At 51.6% G+C, this 20,381-nt stretch overlaps 7 protein-coding genes across 7 annotated transcripts; 5 read left to right on the plus strand and 2 right to left on the minus strand.

Annotated features, from left to right (window-relative positions):
- Positions 1-3,982: 3,982 nt before the first annotated feature.
- J4E79_007012 (uncharacterized protein) lies at positions 3,983-5,158 on the plus strand (the record flags this gene model as incomplete). Its single annotated transcript, XM_049355880.1, has 2 exons — positions 3,983-4,305; positions 4,357-5,158. The coding sequence occupies 2 exons, from the start codon at positions 3,983-3,985 to the stop codon at positions 5,156-5,158; spliced, it is 1,125 nt and encodes a 374-aa protein (XP_049209909.1).
- A 3,739-nt stretch (positions 5,159-8,897) lies between these two features.
- On the plus strand, positions 8,898-10,350 carry J4E79_007013 (uncharacterized protein; the record flags this gene model as incomplete). The annotated part of the gene is made up of 4 exons (XM_049355881.1): positions 8,898-9,090; positions 9,273-9,620; positions 9,709-9,928; positions 9,996-10,350. The coding sequence occupies 4 exons, from the start codon at positions 8,898-8,900 to the stop codon at positions 10,348-10,350; spliced, it is 1,116 nt and encodes a 371-aa protein (XP_049209910.1).
- Positions 10,351-10,547: 197 nt separating this feature from the next.
- On the minus strand, positions 10,548-11,284 carry TVP23 (Golgi apparatus membrane protein tvp23; the record flags this gene model as incomplete). Its single annotated transcript, XM_049355882.1, has 3 exons — positions 10,548-10,702; positions 10,770-11,105; positions 11,188-11,284. The coding sequence occupies 3 exons, from the start codon at positions 11,282-11,284 to the stop codon at positions 10,548-10,550; spliced, it is 588 nt and encodes a 195-aa protein (XP_049209911.1).
- Positions 11,285-11,553: 269 nt separating this feature from the next.
- Positions 11,554-12,590, plus strand: J4E79_007015 (uncharacterized protein; the record flags this gene model as incomplete). The annotated part of the gene is made up of 2 exons (XM_049355883.1): positions 11,554-11,590; positions 11,668-12,590. The coding sequence occupies 2 exons, from the start codon at positions 11,554-11,556 to the stop codon at positions 12,588-12,590; spliced, it is 960 nt and encodes a 319-aa protein (XP_049209912.1).
- A 72-nt stretch (positions 12,591-12,662) lies between these two features.
- On the minus strand, positions 12,663-14,247 carry J4E79_007016 (uncharacterized protein; the record flags this gene model as incomplete). Its single annotated transcript, XM_049355884.1, has 3 exons — positions 12,663-12,872; positions 12,920-13,890; positions 13,938-14,247. The coding sequence occupies 3 exons, from the start codon at positions 14,245-14,247 to the stop codon at positions 12,663-12,665; spliced, it is 1,491 nt and encodes a 496-aa protein (XP_049209913.1).
- An 844-nt stretch (positions 14,248-15,091) lies between these two features.
- On the plus strand, positions 15,092-15,952 carry J4E79_007017 (uncharacterized protein; the record flags this gene model as incomplete). The annotated part of the gene is made up of 3 exons (XM_049355885.1): positions 15,092-15,695; positions 15,742-15,811; positions 15,859-15,952. 3 exons carry the CDS (start codon positions 15,092-15,094, stop codon positions 15,950-15,952), a joined length of 768 nt encoding a protein of 255 aa, XP_049209914.1.
- Positions 15,953-18,414: 2,462 nt separating this feature from the next.
- J4E79_007018 (uncharacterized protein) lies at positions 18,415-19,524 on the plus strand (the record flags this gene model as incomplete). Its single annotated transcript, XM_049355886.1, has 4 exons — positions 18,415-18,564; positions 18,616-18,771; positions 18,834-18,890; positions 18,955-19,524. 4 exons carry the CDS (start codon positions 18,415-18,417, stop codon positions 19,522-19,524), a joined length of 933 nt encoding a protein of 310 aa, XP_049209915.1.
- Positions 19,525-20,381: the final 857 nt, after the last annotated feature.

A 20,381-nucleotide genomic window follows, 5' to 3' on the forward strand; every position in this document is an offset into this window, starting at 1 on the left:
CAAGCATAAGCGAAGGCAATGCGGCTCGTGGCTCGAAGTTCCAATATCCCAGTCCGGACAACTATCCCAAAATGACAGCCACGCCCGTTAACAAACGCCATACCCGCCACCATATCGCGGGTTGCATTGGAAGACGGCTTCTTGGGGTCCAAGTTCGAGACCCTTGGAAAGGGTCGTAATGTGGAGGGGGAAACGGGATGACCTACATGCCACTCATAGATATAGCTAGTATGTCGATGGATTGCTGTCTACCTAGGTATAAAAGATCGCATATGGCGATAAGGCTTGACGGGTTCATCGACACGAGCTTATAGGGCTGGATGTAATGCATAGTAAACACGGGTTCGTGCGTCGCTTCGAGGTATGGCGTACTTATGGCGAGCTGATCGTATTATCGAGATGAGATATCGACGGCTCAATGCCGTCTTGTTCCTAAGTCATAGTAGTCGCTTGTCGAGATGCCTTTCCCTGAACACCACATAGAAGGGAAAAACTGAACACCGTGGAGCCTACATCAAGATGAAAATATGCAAAGTAGGTGGGCCTACGTCAATGTAGGCTCTAGGGTGTTCAGTTTTTCCCTTGCATGAGGTAGGTAGGAAGGCTATCACAATTGTGTGCGGACATCGATAACGCCCAACGGATGCCAATCATATTTTATCCTTTGCATGCTGGCATCGAGTGCTTGGAAACACGGCTGGTAAGGCTGCCGCTCTCAGGGTACGTTCCTTGGTTCATGCGGAGAACGACTACTCCGCCTGCCGAGTGATTCTGAGACATCAGCCGCAGGCCTGGCAGGCCGTGATACGAGTATCAGAGTACGCAGTTCAAGGGCGTCTTGTTATGTAACCTACCGAAGTGTAGACGTGTAGTCACAATATGTCCAGGGCCGAGACACATGTACTGATCTGACTACGGGCCGACTACTCTCAGAAGCTTCGAAGGATTGTGACGTTCTAGTTCGGACCAGCTCCCCAATCGCGATGGTTTACCGCCTCTACGCATACTGACCCACAAACGAGGCGTTCTTTGGGTTCTATTTGGGTCGCAAGTACTTGCTCGTGCAGGCTGCGGATGGTGTGAAGTGATTGTAGCGTCCCTTAGCGTTCTGCAGAACCATGGGATGAGTAGCTCGCGGTAGATCAGACGTGGCAAGCCAGGTCCTTGGGTTATACGAGACAGAGTAGTCTGAACCAGGCAGTTGGTGACTTCGGGCGACGACGGTCTCCTTGCAGGGTGGAAGGCTAATGATTAGTATGTTGGGATAGATACTTCTACGCGGGTTTCGTGAGCCTAGGCACATATAGAGTGGCGGAACCAAGACGACCGAACCGTTTGAACTTGCTCCAGCTCCTCCCTTCCCCACGAATCCAAACGGCACGACAGCGGCTCGGGTTCATCTTGCCTTTCAAGCGGTGGTTCGTGAGTACGGGCCAACATGTACCAAGAAGAAGTCTGCTGAAATGTCCGCCAATCAGAGTTTTGTGCGTCTCCAGTCCGAACGATGCCTAAGAAGGCGAAGGGGCTTCTGCAGGCACAGTGCAGGGCTAATGCGCGTTCTCCGTCTCGCTACCTCAGACGGACCACACTGTTTCTGAGGCATAGCGCCCTTCTCACAAGCCAGTTGAAAAAGCCAGAAGTCATTGCGCGATGAGGGTGCATCAAGAGCAGGTCACTGCGAGAGAATGCTATACTTGAGACATCCAGAGATGGTTTGGGAACGAGTTGGGATGGTCGGTTCGTGCGTCATACCTAGACAGGGTCAGGACACGTGCCGACCTGCCACCCGTGGACAGACCTCATCCAACGTTCGGACAACACAAACTCGTGTCCACAAGCAAGTCAGCGGCGCAGCATCACAATGACGAAGCCTGTCCTAATTGAGTCAGTATCGTGACCCGATCAAAACAACGAGAAGTTTTTACGCGTCGGCACGCGTTTGTTGGGGAACCCCACCAAGCGGCGCTAACGCGGGAAAGAGTGCTCGAAACCGCCGGACGTTGCAGAGCTGACTACGCCACCCAGTGCTCACCGGAGCCTGGTTGGTGCAGCTTACGATCGAGGCTCTCATCGCAGGTGTCAGACCGGAGATTTATGGGACAGTTCGTGCTTCCCGCGCGTTTTTTGCTTACTCCAACCGGCAGAGCAGGCACAAGCAAGCTGAATAGTTCACAGGTCCACAGCAGGAGACCTCGATCGATGGCCACTCTTCATGGTGACCAAGTGGATCGAGGAGCAGTTGGGCTTCCCGCCACCGGACGTCAGTGATGAACCGCTAGGGATTGTGAACGATGACCCGGGACCACTTGTAGCGAGCTATTGATTTCCTCAACGGTTCTCGGAGGGTCGTTGCCGATAGTCAATTGGACGCGCCAGACAGTTCTGTACGAGAAGGCTCGCGATAGCATCAGTGCTGGGCGTTCAGTCAGCAGCAATCTCGCAGATCCGTGGTGGCTGGAAAGCCAATCCTGCAGCCAGCCTGTCGAGTCTCGACTCCATCGCAACACCACCAGAACCGATGATTTGGGCCTCTCCACAAAAGGATCCTGTTGGAAGGGGTGATTTTTAATCCCAACCTCTGCGAGCTACTACGCCGCAAAGATCTTTGCTAGACGCCCGTGGATGCCGTCTTGGATGCTGTCGCGCTTCGGTGTGGGAAGCCCTTTGTCCATTGTCGCGAATCACGATGCACGAGCTGGGAAAAGACATGCGAGCTGACCGTGCTGCCTTCGGCTCCTTCGAGCCAGTGTCCTTGCGCATGCGAGCCCTGTTCCTGAACCCAACCGTAATCCATGTCTGCAGACCCGCCCTCTGCTACGAATCCTAGCCGTCCTCGCATGTCTTGGCCACTAAGCTTCTGGGGGTGAGGCCGCGCTAAACCAGGGGAGAAGTGTACCTGCAGGGGTGAAGATGGTCCGTTCCCCTTTGGATCGCCGCACCCACTTGACCTACCCCCAGGCCGCCCAACCAGGAGCCACATTCAAGACCAGGCCGTCTTCCTGCATCACTGCGGCTTCGCTCTCATGCCGTGACGGCTTTTCTTACTTCTGCCAAAACGTCCCGTCGTTCTTTTTGCATCTGCTCGGCCCTACGCGCCCTTAATCCGACCAAAACCTTATTCACTCTCCGCGTTCGAGCTAACGGCAACCAACTCACTCCACAATCGTTTCGTTTTCTCATCTGCGACATCCGTTCCGCCTGACACTGCCTATACTGTCACCAGTTTCATCTACACGGCATTGTCTTCCAAGAAGCCATCCTATACCAGCCCACGTCCGCGCTTGACTGAAGCTCAGAGACAGTCTTGCCGGTAGGGTCCACGTACTGCCTATAACCCTGTTACATCGCACTTCGGACAAGAGTGGGGATCACCGCTGGAAGGACTCTCATGCTGCATATTAACTGAACGCTTCGGTTCGTTTGGTGAGAAGAGTAAGAAAATTCGACATGGCCAACACCACACTGTTGCGGGGACAATGCCCGCCGCCTTTCTATGATGTGTCGAAATTTGGATTCGATGGCTGTAAGTGCTCTCATTTAGCTTTCATACAGTTGCTGACATTCATAGTTCTTGCTGGAAGGTTTTGTGCGCCAGTTACACCGGGCAGTGATATTATCTGCTGCTTGCCCTGTCCTCTGACAGACTTCCTGTACCCAGAAAGTAGGTACCTGGAAAGCCCACATTGAGATTCACGTTCCTAAACTTTTCTAGGTTTCAATACCGCTTATCGCGCAGCTGAAGCGCTCAATGTGGCTGGTCTCATCTGTCTGGTCATCCTGCTCATCACGTACTTGGTCTTGCCGGCCGAAAAGACTCGTCGACATTATCTCAGCTATTGTCTCATCATAGCCGCAATTCTCATGGCAGTAAGTCTGACTTCAGCCTACCCATCCTGCATCTGCTGATCGACTTTAGCTTGGCTTCGTGATACCCTTTGGTGCTCAACCAGAGCAGTGCTACGATGAGATCACCCCAAACGATATGTACTCAAGTCTGACGTGTGCTTTCTCCGGTGCTTTCCTTATCTCTGGAGGCATGTCGATGGCAGTTTGGATCTTCATTCGCGCTCTCTCGATGCATCTTCAGATCTGCTGGGACGTCACGCCAGGACAGAAATTCTTCTACTGGGCGCAAGGTCTGGGCTGGTCAGTTGCGGCCACTTTCTTCACCATCACTATCACGATCACTGGAGTCTCGTTCAGATTCGGTGACGTCTGCCACGTCAATGCCGAGCACTCAATGAAGGACTTTTGGGGTCCCTTGTTGGCCATTGCAGGTGCAGCTATGGTCATCCAGGTCGCAACGTAAGTCACTCAGGAGAGACAATGAGACGACATTACTAACATCGTTATCAGCTTCGTATACTGTATCAAGGTGTATCTTCAGAACATGTTCAGCGACGACAAGACCGAAACACAAAGCAGCGCTGGCCTCCCCTCTTACACGACCAGCATACGGAACCGATCTGCACGAGCTGTTTACCGGCGTGTTCGCAAAGTCCTATACCTGCAGTGGCGCGGCATAACGATCGTGGTCTTCATCCTCGTGGACGTCATCTTCTTCTCTATCGTTTTTATCTGGCTGAACTCCGTAACATCGCACGCCACTGAGGACCTCGACAAATTCCTTCCGTATGTCTTTTGTCTGGTAACACACGCCGAAGAAGGCCCAGAGCCATGTTACGCACTCGGCCAATCCCTCGCTGTCGACCAATCTACAGTGACAGCAATCTTGATGATGCTGTCCATTGCCGGTCTTCAAGTGTTCTTCCTGCTTAGCCGATGGAGCATGGTGGTCGGCTGGCGAGATTTGATCAGAAGCAAGTTCAGTAAGAACCGCGAATTCGTATCCTTGGACGCCAGGAATCCCCAGGAAGATGTACGCCATTTCGAAATGAAGAACTTCGAGCCGAAATCGACAGCAGATGCATACTATGGTACTCCTGGACTCGCTAGCTACGCTATGGGAAACGAGCGATCGGACACCCCGGATCATTTCCACAAAGAAACTCAGCGCGACTATAAGAGCCCGACACTCAGCTTTTCGACTCCAAGACCCCAATCACGGGCGGCTACCCATGTCGACTGGGATCCTAGATCATCCATGGCAAGAGGAGGACTCGGACTGCATCCTCCAGACTACGAATCTAAGATCTGAGCATGAATACAACAGTTTTTTTTCGCTACACACTCCATCACATCATATTAGTGCTGAACCTTGGATGCTCATGCTGTGGGTATGAAATCAACCGTCTGATTTACCCTTCACCACACGCGAGCCGAATCGAGATTCCCGGTTCAGCGAGTTGCAGTCGCGAGACTAGCATACTTGGCCATGCACCGGCATATGGCCATGGGTCGCGACAGAAAATACGCGGTCTTTGCGCGAGACCATGTCACGGATCAGCCTCAACGCAGCCATTCTCATGTCAATGAGGGACGCCATTCCCTTTTTGTCTCTGAACTACATGTCAGACCACTAGCTTGGCATCTCTGACTAGGTGTACTGCTGATAATAGAGTTCAAAGACCTCCTCACAGACTATCGCTGAATCATCGCCAAAGGCGAACGAGGGGTTGGGCATCATTACACCCGCCTCAGTACACGTCGCCTTGTATGAAAGAATACATGGGTGTGTATGCAGATGACAGTCTGTCACTGCAACAGCAACAGTCTTGTCGCCTGGCCAAGGCCGTGGTAGTTCCTTTCTCCGGGTCGTTTCTTACTGTATTCTTACACATTTGTTCGTTGCACGGAATGGAACTCGGTGCAACCCATCATTCCCTGTATCATCATTGCAGGCGATCTTCTCGCCCTTGTACGGAGTCGATCTTTCGCATATACCGGATTCAGCATCGCACGATGCCACAAGCTCGTCGGCTCCCACGCTTGCCTTCCACGCGAACTTAAGACCCGCTTCTCTTGGTAGTAGCTCTGCCATAGCTCACATATATAGCAAGTATAGCTATCCTATAATAAAATACATAAACTAAGAGCCGAACGCATCGAAAACCTTACTTCTCCTCGCGTACCTCCACCCGTCCGCTGCCGCATGGATCGGCTGAACGTCCAATGCCGTTGTGCGATCGCTTTTGAACGGGCCGGGACCTGGCTTGTACCGGTAATATGGGTAAATTCAAAGCATATGATATGTCGATCTTGGCAGGGTCAGGGAAGACGTCGCCGAGCAAAAAGAAACAGCCCAGAAAACGTGGTAATGGGAGGCACATCCTTTCCTCCCTGATAATGGATCCCTTGCTCGGGTCCATCAGCGACGTCGTGTTGAAGACAGACTTTGACTAGTCTTTCGTGTAGTGACATGCGCACGCGAGATTTTGCGAACTTTACTCGATAACAGCGAATGAGCGTTATGCCGTGCTTACGCCCCATTCTTCACCATGCCATTGGGTCGCTATACCATTTTCAGAGGGATTCCTGACACCTCCGTACTCCGCACCTCTCTCCGCCCAGCAGCAGCGACCAGAACCCATCAATGCGATGCAGTCTTTCGACTCCACCTTTCGAAAAGAATTGTTTCCACTTCCGCGGCTGCAGGAGCAAGGGAATCAGGTCACATTCACATTGCATGGTGGGAATGGATCTGCACTACTCCTTCCCTTTGCACATCCTCCTCAACAAAAGGCCCCATTTTCCAGAACATCGTTCCCCGGGAAGACACGCGACTGACATGACGGAGGAACGTTATGGAAAGAGAAGGTCCCCCTTCCACGTGTGGGTACACGGGCGCATCGCCTGAAGCTTACTCTTTCTATAGTCTATTAAGATTACGTGCAAAGCTGCTTATTAGATAAGAATATATTTTGCTAAACCTTATCTCTAGCTATCTAGCTTTAAACTTATACTTAAAAAAACTTAATTACTAGCCTTATCTTATAAACTTTAAATATACTACTATAGCTAAGCTACTACTATTACTACTACTACTATATCTTTTTTTACTAAGCTTCTACTCTTTATTATAAAGCTCTTACTTTAAAAGAACTATAGTTTTTATATTATAAGCTTAGTTTAATATCTTTATTATATAGCTTTAGCTAATAAGATAGAGATAAATTTATACTTTTTACTAAAGCTATATAACTTTTATAAGCACTACTTCTTTAGTTTATAAGTTTAAAAATATACAGCGTCTAATTATTTACACGTATACCTATAACTAAATTTAAAAGGCTATTAACTACTATAATAGTAGAAGTAAAGTAAAGTAGATAAGAATTAGTAAATTAGAGCTAAGAGATTAGTATTACTTAATTATAGGCAACTTAGTCTACTAGCTTGTTTAAGTAGTAGCGCTCTTATTCTAGAATCTAGAAATCTAGAAATTTAAGCTGAAGGCTCTGCAACTCTTTGCCACAAGTCTTGACAGCGGCCCCTTGTTTTTATCGGTATAGCGAGACGCCTCTTTAGGAGCAGGCATGAACGCGTGCTCGGCTCGAGCTGCAGGAACAGGTATCTGGGCCGCAGAGCGGTTGGCCTGACGCGACATGGGTGTTGCATGGCCCGCGCGTCTCGAGGCAGGATTTATCCAACGGCTCGGCTCAGCAGGCCGTAAGAGCAACCGAGATTGAGGGCTGATGTGCCCTGGGGAGAAATGCTGGACGCGATAGCGAAGTCAGTATCTGCGGGATGTATTGACTTGTCAGACATCATAATTTCGGCACTTATAGCCTTACGTGGTGCGTCGTGGACGGTCCGATAGAAGAGTTGTCGACGAAGGCATGGGTTGTGGGAGCGGCTTCGAAGTCGGACGTTGAGGCCCCACACGAGGCATGAAAGTCGACTCAGTTTCAGCTTGCGTGCGATAGATGTACGCAGGGCTCCTGACAGACTCTGCGACCATGCTCCGTTTTCCATGTGCGCCTGAATAAGAGAAGTGGACCGGTCCGCGGCGGAAAGATTTGTTATTATCCGCGTCGCCTACAGCATCAGGCTCTCCCTTCGTACAGTTCGGCGTGATCGTCGTGCAGCTCCACGTTCATGTATAGAAGGCTCTTTCCAGTCGCCCTCGAGCCTGCTACACACAATTAACGCCGATAGCACCCACATCAAGTATGCTTTCTGATCATCGCAGGCTTGGAACAATACATGTCTCGACATGACCATGCTACTATGAGCACTGAAATATGTCGTGTATGCCTTGACAGCTGACCTGCACTAACTCAACAAAACCGACCTGCGATGTTGCACACTTGTACTGCGATGTTCGCTCTTAAATCCAGGAAGCCCTTGCGCAGGTCAGCGATGAATATCCGATAGTGCATAGATTCCTAAGAAGAGCGGATGTCAGTCGGTGCAATTAGCGTGGTGGTGTGACAGCTTCCACTGCTGGCTGGCGACTCCACTACCTACATCCTGAATCCCAGACCGAGATTACCTAGTATTGCATAGCAGAGTGTAGCTAAACCTCTTAGAATCAGCTTAAATTTAACGTCGCACAAGATGAGTCTTCAACACAGGCGCTGATGTCACAAACACAGTGTTCACATAAGCCATGTCTCCCATAACACCCGGCACAGATCTTTGAGCCTACCTAACTCTTACTCCTACTTCCCCAGAAAGCATTATTGGCAAAGTTAAGTAACGGAGTCGCAACAAATGGCACAAAAACGTGAGCGTGTTCTAGACTTGAAGGATCTAAACAACGTCATGACTTCAAGGGTCAGGGCGAAGGGTAAGGAAGGCGATACCCCACCATGTAGCGTACCTAGGTATACGTACCGACTCCATCCCCACTTCCATCGTCATTACCAAGCAACGAGGTACGACTTCCGACTTCCGCCATCGCCAACACGATCAATTCGCATATCGCACCGTACAGCTCTTCCTTAGACCCAAAGTTCAAACCCGGTACTCGTCTGCAAGCTAGCATGGTCGCGATGGGAGGTGGTCCAGATTTACCGTCTCGAAATGCATCGAAAGAGAAGGAGCTTGTGCTGTGCGCATTGCACTGGCCTCAAGAGCTATGCGAGCGTGGTTTGAAAACTCTCAGAGAAGCTTTTGACGATGTGGAAGTGAAGTACTTCCAAGTCAAGTGGGAGGGTGGCAAGTCGGAGATGGACGCACCTGAAGGTTAGTTGGCAGTAGACACACACACATTTGCAGAGTATTGGTTGTCCTGAAGAAGAGATCGAGACCGAGATGATGGGTCCGCGCGTTACCAGCTGCCCAACAAGCACAACCATCTGCAGCTGCAGAGCTTCCATGCTTCCCGCGATTACACCTGTTACACAACGTGGCTAATATCATCCCAGACGACATCAAGCGCGCAACCTATATTGCGACGCTATCCTGGCTCCCGGAATCCGCATCCTCCATTCCAAACACCAAGCTCATCCAATTCTTCTCTGCAGGCACAAACCACGTTTCCAGCCACCCTATCTACACTGACTCTAAGATCCCGCTGTGCTCTGCTAATGGCGTTCATGGCCCGCAGATTGCCGAATGGGTCATCATGATGAACTTGGTGCACAGTCATAGCTACACTAAGCTTTATGACAACCAAAAGAACAGGGTTTGGGACCAGAAGGTGGGGCTTAGTGTCAGTGATCGGGTGGGGAAGAGAGTGGGTGTATTGGGGTACGGTAGCATTGGTCGACAAGGTATGTTTGATGAACTTCGAAAAGACGGAGAGACACAACTTCTGCTAGCATACCTGCCGCATATGGAAGCTATGCTAATCCACGGCAGTCGCTCACGTAGCAAAGGCAATGGGCATGGACGTAATAGCCTACACAGCCTCACCACGCAAAACCCCAGAGTCCAAGCACGACAACGGGTACATCGTCCCTGGAACTGGCGATCCTGATGGCAGTATTCCCAGCGCGTGGTACAGCGGAACTAGCAAAGAAGATGTGCACGAGTTCTTGAAGCAGGAAATCGACCTGTTAGTCGTTGCTGTGCCGCTAACGTGAGTAACCTGCCCGCGTCACGTAAAGAGAGACGATGGGATCATTTTCCACTAACACATGAACTAGGAAAGCGACAACGCATCTCCTCTCCACCGAGGAATTTGAGCTCCTGCATAAGTCCAATCCAAAGGGCACCTACATCGCGAACATCGCGCGGGGGCAAATCATCGACCAGAAGGCTCTCATCACTGCTCTGGAGAAGGAACATATTAGTGGTGCGGCCCTTGACGTTACTGACCCTGAACCTCTGCCTAAGGATGATCCGCTGTGGGATGCACCAAATGTGCTGATCACACCGCACTGCAGTGGAGCGTCAGATGCATACGCCGACCGCGCGTTCCAGTTGCTGGTTGAAAACATAAAGAGGGACCGAAGTAACGGCAAACTGATCAACGAGGTGAACCGCGAGAGAGGCTATTGAGCCAGCACAACACCCCAGACCATAGCTCCGTAGAACATTCAACTCGATTTGATAAATCGATATAGGGTATCATAGACGCCCTGGGTAGACTCCAAGTAATAGACCATATGCCTAGTCGTACAAGACTCTCCTGCTTTCGTCTCAACAGCAAGAGGAGAGAAACGAGAAATTCGCGCAAACACCAAAACGTCCGTGTATCACCGCCTGAACAGCCCAGAGATCATGCCGCCAGCCAGGTTCCTCGCGAGACCCGAACCGTACATTGCGTTTGAGGCGAAGCCCGTCGCTTGGCTGAACTTGTCGCATCGGGAGAAGGCGAGGGTATTCGTGATGGTAAGGACGAGCGCGATAACTGTGACATACATGTTAGCACATTTCTCCTTCTCATATCCCTATCAAGAGAAAATGCCTCCACATACCAACAAGCGTCAACCAAATAAACTCCAAGCTGACGAGCGCCACAATCGCCAGCAGCACCCACAACACAGGCTGCGCATACAGCGCGAGCCAAAAGAAGCGCTTATCCGTCGCATTGATCTGGCGCCCCGTTTCCGGATCCAGACTCTCAAACACCCAGCGCCCGTCTCCCGTGTTGGCGTCGACTTCATTCCACCAGCGGAGGCCGACGAGGCGGCGGCCGGCAATGTTCTTGAGGTAGTAGAAGTCCATTGCGAGGAGCAGGATGGTGATGATGAAGATCATGACGAAGTTTGCGGTGAGGAGGCGGAGGCCGAGGAGGTAGACTAGTAGGGAGGCTGGGGGAGGGTCAGCTGTGAAGGTGATATACTGGGCATGTATGCATGTGGTGTCTGTAGCTTGGAGGTTGGGATAACATACAGATGCGAAAGGCGAGGAAGGTAAGCAGCGTGATGGGATGACTGCTTAGTCTCCAGCTCAGCGAACCAGGCGCCGGCTCTTGTTGTGCGTTCTCCATGGTTTCTGGTGCCGTCGGGGTGTGCGTGGTGCTGGGGGAAACAGTCCGAGACGTGTGAAGATCAGCTTCACGTGGCTTTCTCAGGGACGCGTCGGCGATCGGCGTTTGGGGGGAGCTTTGGTGGAGCTGCGACTTCCCCGCACGTCATAGGCTAGCGAGAGTGCCCGAGGTGTGTAACGGCTATATGACTTTCTGCCATTGAGGCTTCTTTACTTTTGTGGTTGAGACAGGTATCTCGGAGGAAGTAATTCAGTCAATTCTAAATCAGGATGGCGGCGCCAATTATACGGAGGGCGTGCATGTACGGTATACCATCACCACTCCATTCACATTGACATACCATACAAGCAGTTCCACCAGTACCATACTAATACTCCTCACAGTGCCCTCCTCCTCCAAGCGCATGCTCGAAAAGTCCTTCGCCATGACCGCCGACAACGTAACCTACGACCTCGAAGACAGCGTCGCCCCGCACATGAAGCCCGAAGCGCGCTCCAACCTCCGTTCCATCCTCAACAAGCCCCGACCCGCCGGCATAAAAGAGATGTGCGTAAGGATAAACAGCGTAGACACAGGCCTCGCGCTGGATGACCTGACCGAAGTGCTCAAAGGCGAGCACCTCGATGCCATCATGCTGCCCAAGTGCGAAAGCGCTGCAGACCTGCATTTCGTCACGGACGTGATACGGCATCTCTCGCCCGACCGCCATCCTAGTGCAGGGACACAAGGGAAGAGGGAGCCAGTACGCATAATAGCGCTGATAGAGAGCGCAAGGGCGATCCAGAATCTGAGTGAGATTTGCGCTGCTTCGCCGTATATTTCGGGGCTTGTCTTTGCGGCAGAGGACTTTGCAAAGGATATGAGTCTCACACGTACACCTTCGCTTATGGAGTTCCTGTATGCAAGGAGTGCGATTGCGACGGCGGCGAGGGCTGCCAGACTTCCTAGTACTATTGACTTGGTATGTACGAGCTACAAGGGCGAGCAGGGGCTCAAGACACTGGAGGAAGAGTGTTTGAATGGCAAAGGGCTCGGGTTCAACGGCAAGCAATGCATACACCCAAGTCAAGTCGCCGTGTGTCATAAAGCGTTCAGCCCCGGGGAGAAGGAGCTCGAGTGGGCGACAAGGGTAGTCATAGCGGATGAGAAGGCAAGCAAAGCTGGACGAGGGGCCTGGACATTGGATGGCAAGATGATTGATGCGCCAGTCGTGAAGAAGGCGCATGCGATACTGAGACATGCTGAGGTATGTGAGATGGATGTAAGTGCTGTCAAGGAGACATGGAAGGGACAGGAGCCTGAGTAGCTGCCAATGCATGTTGGCATCTTCATATTGTTCTCCTACAGGATGACCGTGATAGGATCGTATGGCTTTGATCTATACCGTAATCATGACACTGGCGTTCTTGTACCAGCTCAGCAAGGGGTTATCACCATTCTTCGTCGTTGTCTCCGCAATATCTGCTCTGCCGGCCATGAAATCTTCGTGTAGGTATGTTCGTGCAAAGCGTCCGGTTATCGACGTGTACATTGGTTCCATGACTTCGAAGTCAGTGGGGAAGAGAATGTCAAAGTAGCCTTGGTGCACCTGGAGTGTATTAGTAGTTGTCTTACAACACAACAGACCAAACTTACAAGAGGTGTCGAAACAGGAATCATCTGCCTCTTATACCTCGTTTGCACAACAGGCGCATTGATACCTTCGACCGCATCGCCCAGCTTGTGGAAGTCGCTGCTAATCAACTTGTGGTTTGGAAACTTCTCATACAGCATGTAGAAGAACTGCATCAGCCGCGTTGGGATGTACTCCGGCATGCTCATATTAGAGCGGAACGGTACCAAGCTCTTCAGGTTGTTCATGAGTCGCGAGCCTTGCAGCGGGTGCGGGTATGTGGTACAGGCAGCGTGTCTGCGCTCGAGGAATTGAGTAACGAGGGGGTCTATGGTGCGCGAGTAGTATTCGAAGAGCTCTCCACGAGGATCTATGACGACGTGGGATTGATATGGGAGGCCCGTTTCGAAGTCGTACTTTAGGGCATCGTGTGCGAAGTTGTCGAAGACTTCCAATGCGAGGAAGTAGCAGGGGGAAGAGACGTAGATGTTCCAGTCAAAAACACTGCGATTTATGATTTCCACCTTGTCGGAGTGACCTCGTGCATACGCTGAGTGCCCCAGACCCTTCTGTTGTAGGTCGGCCAGTTGACTGGAGATCTCGATGATCTTGAACTTGGTGCGCTCGTACACGTCTGGGTGCACGTCTCTTATGAAGTCGAGGATGTTCAACATCATTGTACCGTTACCCGCGCCCATTTCGTATATGTTCAAATCATGGTATGGGTAGAAATTGTACTTGTAGTCCTCTACGAGGTAGCGTGCGATTGCTTCTCCGTAGTAGGGCGAGAAGAGTTCGGTCGGCGTATGCCAGAGCTGGCGTAGGTCGTTCGGTTCTTGGTAATCGAGATCGTCTTCGAAGGCGGTATAGCGGTGCCGCAGCTGCTGGAAGAATTCGTGCTCGGAGCCCATGGAGTTGAAGTCGAATGGATCGCCCGGAGAGAAGATGACTACTTGCTTGGAGAAGTAGCCGTAATTGGGGTTGTATAAGCTGTCTATACATCTATTAGTATAGTAATACACCACATGTAAGAGTCCCAACCTTCTATGAAGTCGCGCAACAACATCTTGACTCTGCGCGGTCTTTCTCTCCTACTCCGCAGCATGTCCGCTGTGACCATTGGGTATCTCTCAAACTCTTCCGTCCTCTCATGAGGGAATGCATTCTTTCTCGGTGTCCATCTGCTCTCGCGCTTCGTTTCACCCTCACCCAACCGTGTGGCCTTGCCTCGTCTTTGGTGGTGTGGTATGCGGGCGCCTGCGAGCGCTGGCCGGGCTCCGCGGGCAAGACATTGCGACGCTCGATGCGAGAACAGCTGGCGGAAGAGCTGCGTGGCGAGCGGCGAGTCCATTGGCGCCAGAGACAATTGTCGCGAATGCGTCGCGACAGCAGTGGTGGCAGTGGTCTTCCGCGCGAATGCACGTGGTGAGCTTTGCGGGCAGCCGCGCCAAGACGGGGATACCACCAGCTCCGATCGCGTCAACTCTGCAAACTGCACGCCACAACTCCCCAACTTTTGAAAAATGGTGGATCGCTCCAAATATTACCTCTTAGGCGCTTTGCTGCTAGGGATTGCTCTGACGACTGCATACAACAAAAAGAGATCGATAGAAGGAATAGACAATGCAGACCAACTTCTGGCACAGCAGCAAAAATGGCTATCGCAACTCGCAAAGATTAATGACTTAGAAACGTTGAAGAAGAGTTTACTGGAGTTCGGTGGTGGACACGGCGCAGTCAACATCAAGGAAGGCATCGAAGGATGCATCGGCGACACGCCCCTCATCAGAATCAAGTCACTTTCCGAATTCACGGGATGTGACATACTTGCAAAAGCTGAGGTAGAAAACTTACGTGAATTTGGCTCGAACGTTCGCTAACGTGAGCCACAGTTTCTCAACGGAGCCGGCAACAGTCCAAAAGACAGAGTCGCTCTAAGCATCATCGAGATGGTAAGAGAAGACTCTACTCCGCCTCCCGTCTATATCATTTATGTTTGCTGATTCTCATAACAGGCTGAAGAGAAGGGTCTTTTGATCCCACACTCTGGTGACACCATATACGAAGGCACGGTTGGGAGCACTGGCATATCATTAGCCGCTATTTGCAGAGCAAGAGGCTACAAAGCACACATGTAAGTCGTCATCTGACTCAGAGGTGTGTTGGCTGACAAGCGAAGCTGCATGCCAAACGACATGGCAATCGAGAAGTCAGATCTCCTGCTGAAGCTTGGTGCTGAAGTAGAAAGAGTGCGCCCGGCGCCTATCGTGGACCAGAAACAATTCGTCAACCTCGCACGATCGCGAGCAGAGGAGCACACTGCAAGTTCCGAAAAGCCTGGGAGAGGACTGTTCGCCGATCAATTCGAAACGGAAGCCAACTGGCGCGCACACTTCACTGGCACGGGACCTGAGATCTACGAGCAAACTGGGCGTTGTGTGGATGCTTTCGTTAGTGGCGCTGGCACCGGAGGAACTATCTCTGGAGTAGCGTTATTCCTGAAGTCCAAATTACCCGACATCAGGGTCGTCCTTGCGGATCCCCCTGGCAGCGGCTTGTTCAACCGCGTCAAGTACGGTGTTATGTTCGACCCCAAGGAAAGAGAAGGAACGCGGCGGCGACACCAAGTGGACACAATCGTTGAAGGGATCGGCATCAACAGAGTGACTCACAACTTCGACGTTGGTAGGGAGCTGATCGACGATGCCATCAGGGTTAACGACGACCAAGCAATTTCCATGGCGCGCTGGTTGGTTGAGCACGATGGCATCTTTGTTGGAAGCTCTAGTGCTGTGAACTGTAAGTTGTGAAGCGTTCAACAGCAGGCGGCACTGACTTATTGAAGGCGTCGCTGCCACGAAACTTGCAAAGACACTTGGTCCAGGACACCGCATCGTCACCATATTATGCGACAGGTAAGACGATGTCTCAAAATTCCAAGTACGTGCTAACACCTTCACAGTGGTTCAAGGCACTTGAGCAAGTTCTGGAAAAATACCGAGCCAGTTGGTGGCGCCGAGAACGATATGTCTCTCCAAGCCATTCTCGACGCTTGAGGCCTCCTTCTTTAAAGCTCTCTGCCTTCAGATACCTGACGCATCCAAGGCCTTCATTCCCATTATCTAACCCCACCACAGTTTTCGAAAACGAAGAGGTTGACAATTCACCGCTGGCTGTGTCTGAAACGGAGCTGTACAGCGGCGTTCAGATCATGAAAGATTTGCCAACGCATCACAATGTCAGCCAACACGCCACCGCATCCTCAACAAGGGTGATCAGCCCCCCGCCTTCATCAAGCACTACCATCACTGCCATGAATGCGCAACATTGTGCAGCAGCAACCTTCCATCATCCACACGGGAACAATGGACACGTGACAGAAGAAAGACAAAGATTATACTCTTCACGAGATACTGGGAGTCAGAAGAGCAAGTCTTGAGCGGCGGTGTCTTAACAAAGAGCAAAGCTCCAACAAAACCCATTCTTCTGACAGCCGCCACGCCCGTTTGTGTCGCCTTTATATACTACGGCGACCCCTCAACCCTGCATGCTACACACTCCCGGCTGGTTCATACCAAATATCGTCGCACACGTCCTCCCGCAGCAAACTTTCTCCTTTCAGCAAGCCCTTGCCCGACCAGAATCTCTTTACCAAACGAACATATGCCTAACCGACGCATGAGCAATACAAACGGAATCAACAAAGCAATAAGTCCTACATCGAGCATTGTGCAAAGACGAATAGCAAGAAAGATGTCACCATGGAACCGCAACCAAGCCCTCGCAAATAAAATCGCCGAAATGCGCCTCACCATCGCCCCCATAGTGCACGTGGAGACAGGGATACCTGCACCCGAGTTCCCCTCTACAATGCTCGATCTTTTCCTCCTCACCGAAGCGCAACTCGACGCGCTAGCTGCCTACTATTCCCAAACACATTCAACAGACCTCACAAACCAATATCCCCAGACAATGAACTGGCAACAACCCTTCTTAGACGCCAGCGATACCTTGCCCGAGAACTGTAAACTAGGTGAGCTGGAACGGTTAAAGATTAAGATGAGGATGTTTGCGAGGTTCATTGGTATGAGGGGTGCGGATACGCCGCGGTGGGAGTATGATCGTCAGATTGAGATTTTGAGGAATAAGATCCAGAGGAGGATTACGGATGAGGAGGAGAAGGTGCTGAGGAAATTTTATCAAGGTCCTGTTAGTAGGCCATGAGGGCTTCGAAGGGTGTCGGGCGTGCCGGTCATGCGTGAGGATGAAGGGAGGTTGCAGCTTTGTTAGAGCGTTGCCATGACGAGCTTCGTATATGGCAGCAATGTATCTTCTTGATTTTACCTTCCCGTACCCCAAAATAAGTGGTCATATTGCAGCAATGGGTGGACAGGGTATTGGATGTGTGTGACTCTGGTAGTACCGAATTTCAACCATGGGTTCGCAAACCGCAAAACCATTCCATATCCCTCACACAATAGCATAAAATACTTCCAACACCAAACTTAAGACTCCTCAGCTCATAGATTCAACATACCATCCACGCCACCATGAAGCTTCACATCACCATCCTCCGCCTAGCCCTGTGCGCCGCCGCCACCGCCTCCGTCCACCTATCCGAATCCCAGCTGCGTCAAAACCCCGACACAATCCCTCTCGCAGATCTCGAACCCACAACACCCCTCAAACAGGTACGTCAAGAACACTAAATCCCCCCCTGCATGAAAAAATCGCCTAACAAAACCTAGTGCTACAACTACTGCATAGACACGCTCAAATACAAAGCTCGCCGAGGCGGCGAGGGAGATTGGAATTACATCCGCTGCTTGAAGGCTTGCAAGGAGAATCCGAACGTGAGTGGGACCAGGATAAACGTCTGAGCATTCTGTGGGTGTGGTTAGGGACTTGCGTGTGCTGACGATGGGGTAGTATGCTGAGCAGCCTACTGAGACGTGGCGGGCGATGTTTGTGTTGCAGGCGAAGGACTGTGAGCGCGTGGCGGATGAGTTTATGAGGGAGCATCCGCGTGATGTCATGGATCTTCCGGAGCATCTGAAGCGTCTGGGGTGTTGAGAGGGGGGTGGTTTGCGTTGTTATCAAATGTTTTGGTGTACTGAGGTGCATGCATGTTGTAGCTTTCTAACGAGGCGTTCAGCGGCTCTGGCATTCGAAAACATTGACCCACCAAAGTACAAGTTCGATGACGAGCGTACACCAAACCACATGGGTATCTAAGCCCAGAACACTCACTCTTCTCCATACGGTTTTCTTCTTTTGCACATGGCTATCGTCTGATCGCTGAATGGAGACGCGCGTCTTCAGGATGTTGAGCGTTTTGACGATGGCTCATTGGATAGGGCATGGAGTTCAATGGATCAAGCCATCACTCAAGGGTTCAGGGACTACACCCCCTCTACGCTCTCCGCACTGAAGCGATCTCACACAGGCCCTTCAAAAGGGTTCAAATCTATTTAAATAAGCAGTCAGCCGCGAACCTTCACAAATCATCTCCTTTAACATGAAGCCCCTCACCAATATCCTCGGTGCTGTCCTGTGCACTGCTGTTGCAGTCACTGCACAGGCACCCGACCCACAGCAAACTTCCGACATTGAGATTACGAAAGCCCAGCCCAGTGGCCCCGTATCCCAAAGCAAAGCCGATACCGATGTATGATTTGAGAGTAGATCTCAGCAGTATATGAAGTCTGACGACACGTAGTGTGCGAAGAAATGCGTTAGCACTCTCTCCCACGAAACCGAGGCCGAGTGGAATATCGCGATGTTTTGCTTGGAAAGATGCGAACTCGACAAAGAAGCAGCGGTATACCTCGGATATGATGATATGCTCAGGGCTCTTGCTACGCCGTTGAGTGCAGTAAGTTCCAAATCTTACTCTTACCAGAACACATTTCTGGAAACCTTACTTACTCAACGCAGACACCCAACTCCTATCGCACAGACGCTCGCGGAAAAGACGGTCAGCGAGTCACATCCGTAAGTTTGCAGCAAGGATTTAATTCATCCCGGTGCTGGAAGAGACGTACTGACCGGAGGGCAGCGGCGAGACATCCTTGATGCGGACAGTCTTTTGGCGTTTGCGGAAAAGCTCGAGAAGACGGCCTGGTTCGATGAGTCAGACTCAAACAACCAATACAGACACGTATTGGAGGATATCGAGAACCTGAAGAGGCAGTTCACTCTTAGTACGACAGATGAGATGGAAGGACTGGAAAAAAAGGAAAACTCCGAAGAAGATGTCAAGCGAACTGCCGCGCTGAGAGATGGACCGTTTGAGTCAATGCCAGCAAACGAAGGCACCGACGCTCCATCGTGCGGAGATCTCCTTGATAGGGACAGTGATTCGCCGTCTGCGGACGAGGACGAGGAGGAGGATGCGGAATATGCGGAATTTCTGAGCAGCAATTGGGAACATGCCAAGTCGATCAGTGCCTTGTGGGATACTAGGAGGTACGTGGTGGAAGTCCCGGCAGAGACGGGTGTCTCATCAGAGGGTACCAAGCGATATTGGGTGCATACGTATGACGGTCGGAGATATGGGCCGTACGACATCAAAGATGAAGCAAAGTCTGGACTTCAGGCGCCGGTCCGTCGCCAGCTCTACGCGTAAAATGCCAAAGAGCCTTCTTGTGGTTCATCTCGCGTTGATGGAGGGGTGAAGTAGGGTAGAGCGGGTTCTCCATATCAATTGTAGTACCTCGGGGGTGGTGATACTGTCCAGAGCAACGATAGCTGAACCTATATCAACTCCTGGATTGTGCAATGCACCACCATGCATGTGAATCCGTGTACGTCAACAGCACAGCTGATGATAAAGAGCCGCAGCCGAATCGACCACCTCACGCTAGCCCTCCGGTAGAACTATACCTCTTCCGTCCAAGTACCAAACCGCCAACGGCCCGGGAGATCGACAGAGCATCGGCAAAGCTTCGCTCGCGTTCGCCCATCTCTCACCAGCACGTCGCCAATACTGCTGCTTCCCGACTCACGATGCGCCCAAGCCCCCGGGTTCTCTCACGCCATCACCGACCATCGTGAAAATGCCACCACGCGCGCGTCCCCGTCACCGACCCTTGACCATCGCGACCATCTGCGGTACCGCGTCGCTCATCCTACCCACCGTCACGCTCATCCGTCTCTACACTATCGCGGCGTTACCCGTATACTCGCTCATCTACGCCGGCTTCATCAGCGGAGTGACGTTCCTCTTCTATGGCTACGATAAGATGCAGGCGCGGAACTTGGAGTGGAGGGTCAAAGAAGTGACGTTGCACACACTGGCGGTGGTTGGAGGGTGGCCGGGGGCATTGGCGGGCATGCACTATTTCCAGCATAAGACGAGGAAGGTGAGGTTTCAGGCTGTGTTCTGGGGGATCGTTCTGGGCTGGGAGGGTGTCGCGTGGCTGGTGTGGAGTGGCGGGGTACAAGTTGGATGATGAGGGGCTTGGAACAGGTCTACCAAGACGA

The sequence above is a fragment of the Alternaria viburni genome (genome assembly GCF_023758015.1).
Source record: "Alternaria viburni strain BMP 2772 chromosome Unknown scaffold_14, whole genome shotgun sequence".
Classification (NCBI taxonomy): domain Eukaryota; kingdom Fungi; phylum Ascomycota; class Dothideomycetes; order Pleosporales; family Pleosporaceae; genus Alternaria; species Alternaria viburni.